The 16885-nt window shown below is 40.7% G+C and overlaps 1 protein-coding gene across 2 annotated transcripts in view; it reads left to right on the plus strand.

Moving 5' to 3' along the window:
- The window catches only part of trappc8 (trafficking protein particle complex subunit 8), a 151809-nt gene that overhangs the window by 120091 nt on the left and 14833 nt on the right, over positions 1-16885 (plus strand). For both annotated transcript variants that reach the window (XM_078541129.1, XM_078541130.1), the window contains 7 exons: positions 1446-1888; positions 4689-4839; positions 6897-6993; positions 8936-9004; positions 9112-9170; positions 12931-13107; positions 16289-16390. In XM_078541129.1, the coding sequence (XP_078397255.1) occupies positions 1446-1888; positions 4689-4839; positions 6897-6993; positions 8936-9004; positions 9112-9170; positions 12931-13107; positions 16289-16390 (1098 nt within the window). The remainder of the gene's footprint in view (positions 1-1445; positions 1889-4688; positions 4840-6896; positions 6994-8935; positions 9005-9111; positions 9171-12930; positions 13108-16288; positions 16391-16885) is intronic.

Raw genomic sequence — 16885 nt, forward strand, 5'->3', positions numbered from 1 at the left:
TTTAGAGGTAATTTTAAGTTCTAGAAAGATTAAAGTTTAACTGTAGAAAATTGGATAAATGCAACTGAAGCAGTTTGGAATCTATTGCACTTAAAGGGTTGGGTCCATGTTGACTTAAGGGATTAACAGCTAGAATGGTAAGATCATAAAACAACAAGTGGGCATACTTTGCTGGAGAATTGGAGATGAGGTGTCTACACTGCTTGCAAAAAAAAATGCAGCCCGGAGTGTTATTTTGTTTTGGGAGTTAAAGCTACAATTAATGTAAAAGCATTCGATGAGTCCTGGAAGGCTATGTCGCCATGGAGATTAAGAAAATTAGGGTTTCAATTTATGTGTTTGCTGGAGGTTGGGGTGGGGAGTGTGTCCTTTAGCAGAGGTAAAGGCCATACCAAAAAGGTGCTGCTGTCAGCAGACCCTAGGCAGCAAAAGTGTTACTGTTAGCTGGCTCTGTGCAGCTAGGCCTCAGGATAAATCCTGGGGAACTGAGAAAGTGGCAGAAGGTCACTGGCTCTTTGGCAAGAGTTTGAGCTCAGGAGAAGTCCTGGGAGCTATTTGTAGCTTGTTGCAATTGGGGAGATTGGAGAAGAGAGATCTGAAGAAGAGTTAGATGGACTCGAAACATTAACTCTGTTTCTCTCTCCACAGATACTGCCAGACTGCTGAATTTTTCCAGCATTTTCTGTTTTTATTTCAGATTCCCAGCATCTGCAGTATTTTGCTTTTACATTATATTGTATAAAACACTAGTTTGGTCTCAGCTGGAGTATTGTGTCCGGTTCTGGGTGCCACACTTTAGGAAGGATGTGAAGGCACTAGATAGAATGCAGAAAAAATTCACGTGAATGATTTCAGGGAAAAATGAAACTTCAGTCACTGAGGTAGATTGGAGAAGTTAGGACTGTTTCTCTTGAAGAAAGGAAGGCTGAGGCGAGATTTGATTTGAAGTATTCAAAATTGAGGGGTCTGAACAGAGTAGGTGGGGAGAAACTCTCTCTACTCATGAAAGGATAGAGAATATGAGGGTACAATTCTAAGGTAATTAGCAAAAGAACCATGAGGGAAAAACCTTTTAACACAATGAGTGGTTAAGACCTGGAATGCACTGCTGAGTGTGTAGCGGAGGCAGGTTCAATCAAGGCATTCAAGGGGGAATTGGATTATCTGAAAATGAAGTATGTGCATGGTTAAATGCAAATGTTGGAGGATGGCACTAGGTGAATTGCTCCTTCAGAGAACTGGCACAGAAACAATAGGCCGATTGGTCTCCTGCGCTGAAACCATTCTGTGATTCTTCTCGGTGATGTAAATAGAAGCGTTGCAATTTTCAGTGGTACATACTTTTTATTTTCTTGACTTGAACGGATAAATGATGTATTGCATTAACATTGGATTCAACTTTGAGGGCAAATATTATATGTTTATAGAATTTTTTTTGTGTGCAGGTATTTTTCATTAATTTCCCCACTGGACTGCTTTGTGGGGAAATAAGGAAAACGTACGTGGAGTTTGTGAACGTAAGCAAGTGCCCACTCGCTGGATTAAAAGTTGTGTGCAAAGACCCAGATTTCTTTTCCTTTGGGAGTAAAACTGCTGTGTTGACGCCGTCAAGTCCGACAGCTTCTGAAAACTGTAGCGCCTACAAGACGGTGGTGACCGACTATGCGTGTATGCCTTCTGCTGTGACGTCGTCAGTTTCCCCGGCAGACTTTGGGATGGGCACCGGAAATCCACTTTGGGTGACTGATGTACCACTTCCTGACTCTGTGTTGTTACCTGGGGCTTCTGTGCAGCTACCGATGTGGCTACGTGGACCAGATGAAGAAGGAGTTCATGAAATAAACTTTTTATTTTACTATGAAAGTACAAAACCACATTCAAAATTGAGGTAGGTTTTTTATGATACCTGTTTTGATTTGGCCTGTAATGTCACATTTCACTTATCAATTTGTTAGAAATGGAAGTTAAAACATCAATGTTTTTAGATTTACAGAGTATAAAATTGTATGAACTATAATCCCGTCTCTTCATTTCATTTCCATTTTTAAAGAAAATCATCCAGCAGGCTCTCTTGAGGATAACCAAACTCTTGCTAATTTTTTACACCTCTCCTGACTTTTGGGGATGATTCCACTGGTGCTTGTTTCACTCCAGTGATGTCTTTTATGTGTGAGCCTTGGATAAGTGCACAGAGGCTACTTATCATGAGAGACACCATAGCCAAATAGGATGCTGTCCTCACCTGATGTGTGCTGATGGGGGAATCAAAGCTGGGATCACCAAGCACTGTACCTTGAAGCATTCTATTACTTTATAACTGCCATATAAATGCAAGTTGTTAACTCATTGGATAAACCTGCTCAGAGTTTAGAAGAGTTCAAAATGGATCAAGTTTAATGTGCAGCAACTGTGGGCTGCTTGCCAATTAATTTCTGCTCTTGCCTGGAATGAGCACTGCAGCCACTGTACTAGCAGTCCATAGATATGTCATTTTTGAAAGCGGCATACTGGACCAATTATTTTTCAACCTTGAGACACTGAAAATTCGTGATCTGCCCAAGAAATATACTGGCATTGTCCATTGAAACCAGTTTCATTTGGCAACATAAATTTGTTTCTCTTCAGTTACTTGTGCAAGTAGCCTGGCCATTGTGAATGTGAGCAGTAGTGGTTAAATTCTTCCAGAAGTTTGCCTATGGCGGGTTCTATGACCAAGCAATACAATACATGAATATTTTCATGCAAGGGTAATAGAAACTTGTCAAACTGATGCTTAACTAAATAATCCCTTCAATATCTAACAAAAATAAAGCTTACACATATACCATGCTGTGGAAGGATGCTCCAGAGGAGAATCAAATAGGCACCGAGAGTTTGGAAAGCAATAGATAAAATGGGATTACAACATGGAGTTTAAAATAAAATTTGAAGACAGCTGTAAGTAGGAAGGAAGATGATGAGGTAAAGAGATTTGGAAGGAAATCCTGGTGAAGCGGCGATGGTGAGTGAAAGCAGCTGCTGATGATGAAGCAAACAGGCTGGGAAGGTAGCAATAGACCAATGTTGGGAAGGATGGTGGTTATCAGTGATACAAGCCACTGAGGTTGGATGAGTTGAGGTTGTGGAAGGAATATTTTGGGGCCCAGTGTAAGGGATTGGTGAGTGGAAGTGCACAATTTCCAGTGGGTAAGAATAAGGATAGCATTACAGTTTGGAAAGATGGGAGCGGGGCTTTCAGCTGGAAGAGGCCTCCAGACAATAACTGCATGCATTAGTCTCGACAGCAGTAGAGCCAGAGACGAGCAATCGTTGCAAAGGGGGAAGATGGCAATGCGTACTTCAGCATTGAATGTTGGAAAGGAATCTTCAATTATCTGTTTAAAGAATCCTGAACAAATTCTGCACCTATTTTATAAACCCTAATTTTATGTTTGTTCACAGTCTAATGAGAAAAGAGGCGTGGCTGGGAATGACGTGGGACAGGGGGATGAAGTTTCAGCTGGGGAACATTGAGGGGACAGTGGACAGTGATCATTGTATCATAAGGCTTAACCTATGTTAAAGGACAAGGAGCAATCCAAAATAAGAATAATTAACTGGGGGAAAGCCAACTTCAATGGGACAAGAACAGATGTGGCCCTGTTAAGTTGGAATCAAAGATTAGCAGGCAAAACTGTCACTGAACAATGGGCTGTCTTTAGAGCTCGAGTACAGTCAAGGTGCATTCCCATGAAGGGTAAAGGTAGAGCGCGCAAATCCACAGCTCCCTGGATGGTGAAAGAGATTGAGATGAAGCAGGAAAAGACAGATTGGGGATGAGAAAGAGGCCAGAATTGGAGGAGCACAGATATCTAGGAGGATTGAGAGGCTGGAGTGAATAGGGATTTGAAAACGAGGATGAGAATTTTAAATTGAGACATTGCTCAGCCAGGAACTAAAGTAAGTTGGTGAACATAGGGTGATGGGTGAACACAATTGGAGTTAGGGCACAGGAAGCTGAGCTGCTGTTTATGGAGGGTGAGCATTGGATGCCAGCCAGGAGAGCAATGGAATAATGAAGCCTGGAGGCAACAACAGCATGGATATGTCATGGCTACTGATTTTGCAAAAAATATAGACATGGCCTTGTAATTTGAACCTTTTAAATACAGCTACAAGTGCCACAATACTCTTTAATGAACATAATTTGACTGCAATCACCAACCATAAGTGATGCTTGTGTATTTTGCTATGTCTGACTGAACTACACCATTAGAGATTCAAATTTTCCAACTACTCGTAATTCTGAGTAGCAGTACCGAAGCATGTATCAGTTCCGCTCTCTTTCTTGTGGCTGGAGGTAACTTCAGAATTAATTTTGAATATTAACCAAAGCTGCTGAAAATCGTGATTTGCACCTTTGAACTCCCTACCACACAGAGCAGTTGAGGTGAACAGCATAGATACATCTGAGGGAAGGAATATAAGGATACGTTGATGGGGTGAAATGAAGGGGAATGGGAGGAGGCTCGTGTGGAGCATAAATGCCACCGTGGACCAGTTGGAGAGAATGGCCTGCTTCTGTGCTGCAAGTTCCAATACAGATTGGTGCACTCGGACATATTCTAAGATTGTACAAAATGTTACTGTTTTACACAATGTATTTTCAAATGGAAGGTCATGAGTGAAACATCTCTCTATTACACCAGTCACAGAGTACTGAGACACACAGCGATAATATGCACCAGCCGTTCTCTAAGTGTGAAAGCAACAGCGTATAGCAGTAATGTCCTAGAAGCTGATGGGAAGAGTGACAGTGATAATCTGCTGGTGTTTTTGGATGTGGCGAATATTAATACAGTAAGTTATTATACATGTACTGAAATGTTGAAATTAACCTAAATGTATTGATGAACTCTGGTCAATTTATTATACAATAATAGCTTCCGACTTGTATTTTATACAGTGTCTTTAGCATAATAAAACATCCCAGCTTCATAAGAACATTACCAAACAAATACCAAGCAACTCATATAACCTTGGAGGATAAGTTATCTCCTAAATTAGGAGTTATTTTTCTATTCTTTCATGGGTGTCACTGGCAAGGCCATCATTTGTTGCCCATCCCTAAATGCCCTTAGACTGAGTGGCTTGCTCGGCCATTTCAGAGAGCAGTTAAGAGTCAGCCACATTGCTGTGTACCTGGAGTCACATGTAGGCCAGGGCAGATTTTCTCCCCTAAAGGACATGACAATAGGTTTTTAACAACAATCAATAATAGTTTCACGGACACCTAGCTTTTAATTCCAGATTTTATTAATTAAATTTAAATTCCAGCAGCTGTTGTCGTGGGATTTCAGCCTGTGTCCTCAGGGCATTGGCCTCTGGATTACTAGTCCAGTGACATTGCCACTACTCCTCCATTTTCCCTTTTAGGCTTCCTTTCTATGTTTAAAGTCCAAAAGAAATGTTAGGTATTCTTAGCATGGTAATTTCGTTTAACTTCCCAGTAAATTGCTTTATTTCAGATTCTAGATCAATAATCCTTTAAGCCAGCAATTGTGACTTATGGTGTTATTGCTATTTCAATAAGTTTCTTAAATTCTATTGAAACCATTAGAAATATTAAATTTACTCGCTGTCAGTAGTGACAAATCTAAAACAAAACTTAGTTCCTGCAAAGTGAATTTCATAGCTGCATTTAAGGGGAAGTTAGATAAGTACATGAAGGAGAAAGGAATGGACAGTTATGCCAAGAGGCTCATTTGGCAAGTTAACATCAGCATAGATCAATTGGCTGAATGGCCTGTTTCTGTTTGCTGTGTGCAATCAGTGTAAAGGGTTTTTCATTGTTCGTGTTTATTTTTATATATTACTGTTTGATCGATCGTAGAGTTGAGACCACATATAACCTATAGTCAAGGTGGGTTTGGAGCCATGGAGCCCAGGTCAGAATTAAGCCCCATTTCCAAGTTGTAGATTTACTCTTTATTTTTTGATCATGTGCTAATTTTATGCATTGCTCCTCCGCTATCATAAAGGGAAGGGAGTAGCAGGACACCACCAAAACAATGGAATCCACCCAGCAATACTGGTTCCAATGTTAGCAAGCTTAAAACACACCACTGGAGGGGAGGAGGCAGGGTGGACTCTGAGAGTGACTGTTTCTCCTGAGAAGCCCAAATGAAAAGTGTAATAACGCTCTGCTGTTAGTTTTAGTGACCGGTTTAACTGACCATTCTCAGAGGAGAGGTTCAAAAATCTTCCAAGGGATGCAAAAGATGAACAGCAAAGATTAAAATATCTCCTTGATGCTAAATTTCCACACTGTTTCTGCTGGTCGGGGAATCTTAGAACACGGGGGCACAGTCTCAGGATAAGTGCCAATCATTTAGGACTGAGGTGAGGAGAAATCTCTTCACCCAAATGGTTGTAAACCTTTGGAATTCTCTACCTCAGAGGGTTATGGATGCTCCACCATTGAATACATTTAAGGCTGCGATAGACAAATTTTTGGTGTCTCAGGGAATTGAGGGATATGGTCTCAGGGGATTGAGGGATATGGTCTCAGGGGATTGAGGGATATGGTCTCAGGGGATTGAGGGATATGGTCTCAGGGGATTGAGGGATATGGTCTCAGGGGATTGAGGGATATGGTCTCAGGGGATTGAGGGATATGGTCTCAGGGAATTGAGGGATATGGTCTCAGGGAATTGAGGGATATGGGGAGTGGACAGGAAAATGAAGTTGAAGCCCAAGGTCAGCCATGATTGTTTTGAATGGCGGAGCAGGCTTGATGGGCCATGTGGTTTACTCCTCCTATTTCTGATGTTCTTATGCAGCTTGGTCAGAACAATTGGCATTTATTTTCTTAGTACCATATAGGTGGCATATTAACAAGGGGCTTAATCTTTCAGAGTGAAGCAGGTGTGAGGGAATTCCACATAATCCAGGTGTCGAGTGGTAGTGAACATTGGAGGCTGCAGAAATGTATAAATCCTGCTGAAGATAAAGGTTGGCTTATGCTTTTTTTTTCCCATGCTTTTCTGCTTGTTTGTAATCTAATGTGATAGTAATAAGTGTGTAGATGCCTCATCCCCCTCCCTGTACATGCTAAAGTTAATGTTGATGTAGAATGTGCCTAAAGGTAAGTCAAGTTAGAGAGTGTGTGCCAGACTGCATTAGACAGTTTTGTACACGGAGGAGGGCAGGCTATATATATTACATGATGCTATCATAAAACAGGTTTTGTAAGTTTAGAATTTTTTAAGATTAGGAAGTTGAGTATATCACATCGCAAATTCATTTTTATACAGCGCCTTTTAACAAAATGTCCCAGTGCAAAATCAGGCACAAAATGCGCATTACACTGAGGGTTGAGGAACTGAGGAAGGTTATAGAGGTGGGGAGGGGCGAGACCATAAAGGTCTATGTGGGTTTTATCTGTTTTACTGTTGGTTTTATAAATTAGTTGTGTTCACCGGTAATAGATTCTGTTAACCCAACCACTCTGTTGATGGGGAAAAGCCATATTATCAATTTGCTGCCACATGTGTTGGAATGAAATCTCCCAGTTACTGTGACAAATATTCAGGAAACCTGGTAAACCTATTGCCCCCATACCAGAAAGGTAGACCCCAGCAGAAGTTAATTGGCCATTCAAGCAAAAAAACAGAGCAGATACCATTCACAGAGGTAAGTGACCACTAAGAGACCAGGAGACTGTTGATTGGAAAAGCAAAATACTGCGGATGTTGGAAAACAAACAAAAACAGAAAATGCTGGAAATACTCGGGTCTGGCAGCATCTGTGGTGAGAAAAACGTTTCAGAACTACAGACACAAAGCTAAGCAAAAACTGAGAAATACTTGCATTTATATAGCACCTTTCATGGCACCAGAATCCTTTTTGAAGTGGAATCACTGATGTAGCGCAGGAAACATGGCAGCAAATTTGTGCACAGCAAGCTCCCACAAAAAAGCAGTGTGATAACGACCAGATATTATGTTTTTGTGATGTTGATTGAGGGATAAATGTTGGCCAGGCTACTGGGAATAAATCCTCTGCTCCTCTTCGAAATAATGTCACGGGATCTTCCACATTCACCTCCGAGAGAAGACGGTCCCGGTTTAACATCTCATCTGAGAAACAGCACCTTTTACAGTGCAGCGCTTCCTCAGTACTGCACTTGAGGGTCAGCCTTGATTTATTTATTTTTTTTGTTGTGCTCAAGTCTCTGGAGTGGGACTTTAACCTGCACCCTTTTGACTCCAATGTTAGCTGAGCTAAGAATGTCAGACCCCAAAAAGTGGACATAAAACTCAACTTGCTGGTTGGAAACTTCAACCCTAAGCATCCAGCGCAGTCAATTATGAAGCTGTAGTGTTTGCAGAGACGAATGCTCATGTTACAGTCCTGTCCTATCCATTATTTTTAATCAAATTTCAATGCGATCTGATTATTAGCTTCTTGCTCAAAACTTCAATGTAGAAAATGGAAACCTTGATCAGAATGTAATCCTTTACCTCTAGCTGAATTTAATCAAGCTCCGGATTAAATTCAGCAGTTAGATTTTAAATTAGACAAAACCTGCGTTATGGCGGAATTAACATTTTGCATCAACATTATTTTTCACGTTGGCGGTTTTTGAGTGTTTATGCTTCCAGTTGGGTGATGCTACAGTGTGTGGAAAGTTTTCTGATGCTTAGTGTGTGAAACGCATGCCATTTCAGTAAATTATTAGGTCAGCTTACTCACTGGACATAAATTAGATCCTGTAGCTCCTGCTCGCACCATCATATTCTATTTTTATTTTTAAAAAAGTTTGCACTTTTCATCGTAGTCCGTGACTTTGCATTAAGCTCCAAGTAAGTTGAAATAAGCAATGTTGCTGCTTTAATAATGTCAGTTCGACATTTTGGTGCTTGTATAACTTCCTCTAACTGCTGCATTTCAGATGCAAAGCTGAATAGTCGGGAGAGGGCAAAACTCTGCTTTCGAGCAGCAAGGTGTCAGAATTCAGAAGGTGAGGTCATAAATTTGTATGCTTGCAGTCTCTCTCTTAACTAGCATTTATAATGGTCACAACAGTAGAATTAAGATGAATCATGTTAATATCTTTTACTTTCTTAGCTACCTCATGTACAGAAGGAAAGTATATATTTGCAGATATCGTTCTGGGGAGCGAACAAGTAAGTAAGCTTGTAGTTTCTTTCTGCTCAATTTCACAGTTGGTGTTTCTTGCAGTTAATTTTCCACTGTGCCCTTGGTTACTGGGACATGTTGGTTATATAATTTCTTTGTGACAAATCATTTATTGGCTATTCCTCAATGCCCTGAAATGGTAGTGGTAGAAACTTTTATTTTGTTAAACCAGTAGTGGTCTTATATAGTTTTTTTTTAAATTACAACTGGGTGACTTGATCAGCTACTTCACTGAACAATGAGTATCAGCTGTGTAAAGCACCATTACCTTCAGTCTGCCACGGGATGCTGGTATGTTTTCCACTCCACTCCTGAGAACATGGCCAGTTAATTTTCTGGTTGGGTTGGGGTGTTCACTGCTGATAATCTGCTGCAGAGCTTTTGGGCAGGAATCCTGCGCGCACGCTTGAGATTGCCCAGTGTACGCCCACGTTCCCTGGGCTTAGTCACGCATGGGCTTGGGGGAGGGGGTATAGCTGGCAGATTTCGCCTCTTGGATGATGGCAGGGGGCCAGTGGAGTTTTGCAACAATCATCATATGTTTTCTCTGCCAGCCACAAATTATTTGTTTAAATTTGACTCATCCTGGTAAAAGTGGGGCATTTTATCGAAAATCACCCCAAGTTTTACCTGTTCTAGTCACTAGGCACATTGATTGAACAGCTAACAATGCTTAGAAGTACAGAGGCAAAAGACGAATACGGATTGTCGTGTGCGCTAGAGAGCTCCAGCAGGACAGAACCAATTCATGGTTGTAATTTTGGGAAATTCTGCTACTTTGGCTTGAAATTGGAGTACAGGAATAAAGAAGTCCTGCTGCAATTGTACAGGGTTTTAGTGAGACCATATCTGGAGTAGTGTGTGCAGTTTTGGTCTCCACACTTAAGAAAGGACATACTTGCATTGGAGGCAGTATAGGGAAGGTTCACTAAATTGGTCTCTGGGATGAGGGGGCTGTCCTATATGGGCTGAGTAAATTGGGCCTATATTCTATGGAGTTGAGAGGAATGAGAAGCAATCTCATTGAAACATACCAGATTCTGAAGGGACTTGATTGATAGATGCTGAGAGAGTGTTTCCGCTGGTCGGAGATTCTGAAACGTGGGGGGCCCAGTCTCACTAAGGGGCTGATCATTTAGGACTGAGATGAGGAGAAATTTCTTCACTCCAAAGGGTTGTGAATCCTCGGAGCTCTGTACCCCAGAGGGTTTTGTATGCTTCATCAATGAATGCATTTAAGGCTGGGATAGGCAGATTTTCGGCCTCTCAGAGAATCAATGGATTATGGGGCGCAATGGGAAAGTGGAGTTGAGACCTGAGATCAGCCATAATTGTGTTGAATGGCAGAGCAGGCTTGATGGGTCATATGGTCTACTCCTGTTTTTGTTTCTTGTTTTCTTGTAAAATACAGAAAAAATTCTATCTCGCTAGTAATAAGTTGGCTCATTAGTGAGAATGATATAACACTCTTTGAAAAGTAGGCCCTTGCACATTGTACTTAGAATGCATGGTTCCTTACATACACTCATGGTATGTAAGAGTGGATGATTCAGCTGATTCTCCTGGACACTATTTGTATTTAAGGATTATGTAAAATATACAGCACAACAGGCCATTTGGTCAAACCAGTTGATGCTGGCACTTATGCTCCACTTGATTTTCCTCATCTAAATCTATCATCACAACCTCCTCCTCCCTCATATGCCTATCTAGCCTCTCAAATGCACCTATATTATTCACTTCGACCACACCCTGGGGTTGCGCGTTCCACATTCTCACCACTCCCTGGGTAAAGAGGTTTCTCCTAAATTTCCTATTTGATTCCTTGGTGACTATCTTCTACTGATGGCCTCTATTTTTGCTCTTTCCACAAGTGAGGACATTCTTTTTGTCTACTGTGTCAAAACCTTGCATAATTTTAAAGATCGTAACTAGGTCACCCCGTGGCCTTTTCTTTGCAAGAGAAAAGAGACCCCCACCTGTTCACCCTTTCCTGATGGGCTTATCCCTGCATTTCTGCTATCACCCTTGCAAATATTTTGTTGCTAATGCCTGTATATCTTTTTAACAATATGGTGACCATAAATGTATGGCAGGACACTACTTTAGTTGCCTGTTGTGTTATTGTTCACTGATTTACTTGAGCTGTGAGAAGGATTACATTTTTATAAGTTTTTTTCACGTGCCAATAAGGTAGAAATTGGAATGTTTGAAATGTTTTTGCTTACATAATTACTATTTCATTTTTTCTAAGTATATTTATGGTAGTTAGAATTACTTTTTAAAAAATTATCCATTCACGGGATGTGGGTGTCACTGGCTGGGCCAGCATTTGTTGCCCATCCCTAATTGCCCTTGAGAACTGAGAGGCTTGCTAGGCCATTTCAGAGGGCATTTAAGAGTCACCTGTGTTGCTGTGGGTCTGGAGTCACATGTAGGCCAGACCAGGTAAGGATGGCAGATTTCCTTCCCTAAAGGACATTAGTGAACCAGATGGGTACAGTTTTATAATTGGAAATTCATCTTGAGAGAGTAGTAATGAGTGAAACTGTTGGAAGGGAAAAAGGAGAAGTCCGTGGAAAAAGTTGTTCAAACTGAAGCTACTATGAGGAACAAGGGAAGAAGCTCATTAAAAATCACTAAAATAAAAGCCAAATGCTGTGAATGCTGGAAATCTAAAATAAAACAAAGCACTGGAAATACTCAGCAAGTCTGACAGCATCTGTGGAGAGAGAAACATAGTTAATGCTTCAAGTCAACAATGACTTCTTCAGAACACTTCTAAAGAAGACTCGACGCCAACTGTGTTTCTCTCTCCACAGATGCTGCCAGACCTGCTGAGTAATTCCAGTACTTTGTTTTTATTTCATTCAAGTTCAGCTTCCACAGAATTCTATTAAGTAACAGAAACATGTGAATTGTCACACATGTAAGAAAGTAAAAAACGGTGGGTACTGGAACAGCCCCTTGTCATTTAAAGATTTGCAGCCTGTTTAACTAGCTTGGAACAGTGAGTTGAAATAATAAAAACAGAAAATGCTGGGAAAACACAGCAGGCCTGGCAGAATCTGTGGAGAGAGAAACAGAGTTAACATTTTGAGTCCGTATGAGTCTTCAAAGCTAAAGAGAGGTAGAAATGTGATGGATTTTATGCTGTTTAAGAGGGGGTAGAGCAAAATAGAAGATCAGGGATATGTGGGAGCTCAGGAGAGATTTGACAACGGTGTCATGGGCACAAGACAAAGGGAGTGTTAATGGTAGTGTTAAGGAGCAAAGGTACTGATAGTGGCATAAAGGTAAAATAGCAGAATGTGCTAATAGCACAGCAAGAGTCAGCACTCAAAGCAAAACATAAGAACAAGTGACAGCTCTAAGATTGCTGCCTTTGAATCTTCTCACTATTTCCATTTTTGTGCATAAATTGGGCACTACGTATGGACCAAAATATTCTCTCCCCACATAACTTTGTCCCTGCTTATCTTTCACTCTCGTTCTTCATGACACTCTCTACCATTTTTAATCTTCCAGTCTTTCTGGTTTCTACCTATTGTTCTAAAACAAATTCTTAAATGGATCTCCCTCAATTCCTGTTGTTTATATAAAAAAAAAAGTTCCATATTTTCCATCCTGGAGGCATTTTGTTTCTTGTAGATTGCAGTTGTTGGGTAGAAGGCAATTTGCAAATTCAGGATGCAACCTTGTAGTTAGTTTGTGTCATTGAGAGTTAGTTCTGCTATTGTTTTGCAGATAATCAGTGCAACCACTCCATGTGCGGACTTTTTCTTTCAAAGCTGCTATGCTGCACGATCTCGAAAGACGATACCACAGACAACTATGGGACCTGGGAAACCAAAAACTGGTGATGTCACCAAATTAGTACAGAGATGTAGTGAAGTGGATCTCAATATAATAGTACTATGGAAGGTTTGTATAATAAATGAGCATTTATGATGAATAGTTGCACATTAAAAGGTAATGCTGATTGAAACAAATTGAATAATGTATTGGATTTTTATTTTTACTTGGGAGAGAACATGAATGGTACTTTTAGACCACTTTCTAAATTGAAGTAATGATTTTAGGAATGTTTTTGCTTACCCTGCCACTAAACACATCATTGAAATATTAAGAAAATTTATAATATACTGTAGTTGAATATTGAGCTTATTATGGCTTTTATGTTTCTGGCGATTTCTCATGTGCAAGAAACTCCTTAAGATTCACAACTCCCCTGTGAGCTGTTGGTCTTTTTATTTCTTTTAATTCATTGACGGGGTGTGTGCGTCGCTTATTGTCCATCCCTAATTGCCCTTGAGAAGGTGATGGTGAGCTACCTTCTTGAACCGCTGCAGTCCCTGTGGTGTAAGTACACCGACAGTGCTGTTAGGAAGGGAGTTCAAGGATTTTGGCAAACCCCACAAATAGGACCATAGAAATCAGAAAATTTATGACTTTGAAGGAGGCCATTTAGCCCATTGTGCCCATGCTCAGTGCAACTTTGATTCATGTCCTGTATTAACTAAAATTGGCTTACCAAATTGTCCCGTACTGCCAAAGATATCTGATACCTTTCTTCCCTATTGTTCTGAGAATGCATCACCCTGAGTTTTCCTTACCCTCTGCCTCTTCTAGTTCATCATCTGATTGGAAATTTTCTCAGGCTGATTGTATCACCAGGGCAGATTAATTCTCAACAATCACTTTCTTTTGAGTGACATCTTTAACAGTGGAAAAAAAAATCCCAAAGCATTTTTTTAAAAGCCTGATCCAAAGAATGGATCATAAGAGATATGACCAAAGCCCTTGACCATAGAGTTATATTTTAAAGGAGGAGAGGGAGGTGGAGAGATGCTACAGGGAGGGAATTCAAGAGCATGGGGCTTGGATGACTGAAGGTATGACCACCAGTAGTGGAACAAAGGCAAGAGGGGTCTCTAGGTCAGGAAGAACAGAGTGAGAGTTGGGGTGGGATTTTAGCAAAGGAAGCAGTAACAATATGGATACAAAATTGGCTGAGCAATAGGAAATAGAGTAATAGTCAATGGATATTTTTCAGGCTGGAGGAAGGTTTGTAGTGGAGTTTCCCAGAGATCGGTATTGGGACTCTTGCTTTTCCTGATATACACTAATGATCTAGATCTTGGTGTGCAGGGGCCAATTTCAAAGTTTGTAAATGATATGAAACTTGAAAGCTTTATAAACTGTGAGGGGAGCAGTATAGAACTTCAAAAGGACGTAGATACGATGGTGAAGAGGGCTGACAGATGGCAGCTGAAGCAGAATGCGAGGAAGTGTGAGGTGATGCATTTTGATAGGAAGGATACAGATAGGCAATATAAAGTAAGGGGTACAATTTTTACCAGGGTGCAGGAAAGAGGGATCTGGGTGTATATGTGCATAGATCATTGAAGGTGGTAGGACAAGTGGAGAGAGCAATTAATAAAGCATACAGTATCCTGGGCTATATTAATAGGGGCATAGAGTACAAGAACAAGGAGGTTATGCTAAGCTTATATAAGGCCCTAGACCCTTGTTAGACCTCAGCTGGAGTATTGTGTGCAGTTCTGGGCGCCATACTATAAGAAGGATGTGAACGCATTGGAGAGAGTGCAATTTACAAGAATGGTTCCAGGGATGAGAAACTTGAGTCACGAAGATAGATTGGAGAGGCTGGGACTGCTGTTCTTGGCGAGGAGAAGGCCAAGAGGAGATTCAATAGAGGTATTTAAGATCATGAGGGGGCTGGATAGAGTAGATGGGGAGAAACTATTCCTGCTTGTAACAAGATCAAGAACGAGAGAGCACAGGTCCACAGTGATTTACAAAAGAAGCAAATGTGGTGTGAGAAAAACCAGTGTCTCTCAGCGAGTGGTTCGGGTCTGGAATGCATTGCCTGGAAGTGTGGTGGAGGCAGGTTCAATCGAGGCATTCAAGAGGGCATTAGATGATTATTTGAATAGAAATATTGTGCAAGGGTGTGAGGAAAAGGCAGGAGAATGACACTAAGTCATAATGCTCATTTAAAGAACCGGTGCAGACATGATGAGCCAAATGGCTTCCCTCTGCACCGTGACAATTCAGTGATTCTGAGGAGAAGGTTACAAAGCAAGTGTATCAGGGATTTGAACGCTAGGATAAGAATTCTAATTTCAATACGTTGGGAAACCAGAGTCCAATGTACATTATAAGGATGGGTAGTGAGTGAATGGGAGCTAGCGCAAGATAAGATGTGGACAGCAGAGTTTGGAAGAGCTGATGTTTACAAAGAATTAAGGGTGGGAGGTTGGCCCAAAGTTAGAATAGACCCAAAAGTATTTCATCCTTAGACTATCAGAGGTGGAGGCTGGCTATCTTGTCTGTTTAGCAGGTTCTGTACACTCTAATTTCTGTAGTCAAGTGAACAGAAGCACAGGCTGTGGAAATGTCCTGCCCTGCATGTTATGGATAAGTCTATTCTGTCTAGGTGGGTGAATTGTCAAGTCCACATAGGTTAACAAAGACGACAACTGATCGTTTGTGGTCAGGGGATCCGGCAAGCGAGATTCTCTCACCTTGCTCTTGCCTGAAAGGGGTTGGGATAGCTGAAGAGCCAACCTGATGTTGTGTAATAAAGTGAAAGTTATATTCAATTAATGAAACTTACCATCATTAGTTAACCATCTGTCAGGAAAGAGCGATCAATTCAAAAACTGCTCCAAAAAAGATGGGAATACTCCTGGCTATCATGCTAACTCACCTCCCTGTTTATGCACAACCAGTAAACTTGTTGTTTTACCTATTCTTTTAATCTCTTTAAAAGTGGATAAACCTGCTGTGTACATTTATTCTTGTTTATTCTGGGGCTTGCTTCATTATCTTTAATGCTGATGGAGTAAGGTTTTAGAGTTTGCATTTAAGATTAACTGATATATTGACCAACCATGTTTGGACAAATTATACATGGTGTAAGGGAGGAACAGGCTTAATGGATGTTCCTGGTCCACATTTTGTTCTTTAATATAGGTGCATTAATTGTGATCAGGATGTAGTACAGAAAAGCACTGCACGAAAGCTAAACTTTGAATGAAATATTGATGCTATGAATTGAATTTCTCTTTTGTGACAGGCATATGTTGTTGAGGACAATAAACAGCTTATTTTAGAAGGCCAGCTTCATGTTGCTTTGGAATCAATTGGTAAAGAAGCCAGTTCATTACCTCAAGTACAGGTAATGCATTTCTAACTCTGCCCACTGCCGTTGTGCTTTTGTGACTTCTTGTATTCTGAATCGACTTGATGCCATTCCATTAATGGCTTTCTTCGCCTTGTAGTCTTCCTGTTAGCTTTTGAAATAGTTCTTCTCAAAATCCAAATATGACCTGTGCTGGTATTTTCCTGAAGCTGTGGACTCCAGATATAATTAAGAATGATGAAGGTCATTCGGGCCATCATAATTTATCCGTCCAGGAATATCTTTAAGTTCCCACATTGTGGGGCCCATTGTTTTTTAAAAATAATTTCAGCTCCACTGCTCTATATAGAAGTCTCTTCCATATATTGACTGTCCTCTGTCTGAAGAAGAATCTCCTGGTATCAGGCCTGAAGTTACCTTTTACTCGTTTGAATCTGTCTCCTCTTGTAATATTCTCTCAATTTAAAGTAATATTCCAAGATTATTTTACCATTCACATATCTGTGATGTACATAAATAAAATCACCCCTC

Source organism: Cetorhinus maximus, chromosome 4 (genome assembly GCF_964194155.1).
Source record: "Cetorhinus maximus chromosome 4, sCetMax3.hap1.1, whole genome shotgun sequence".
NCBI lineage: Eukaryota > Metazoa > Chordata > Chondrichthyes > Lamniformes > Cetorhinidae > Cetorhinus > Cetorhinus maximus.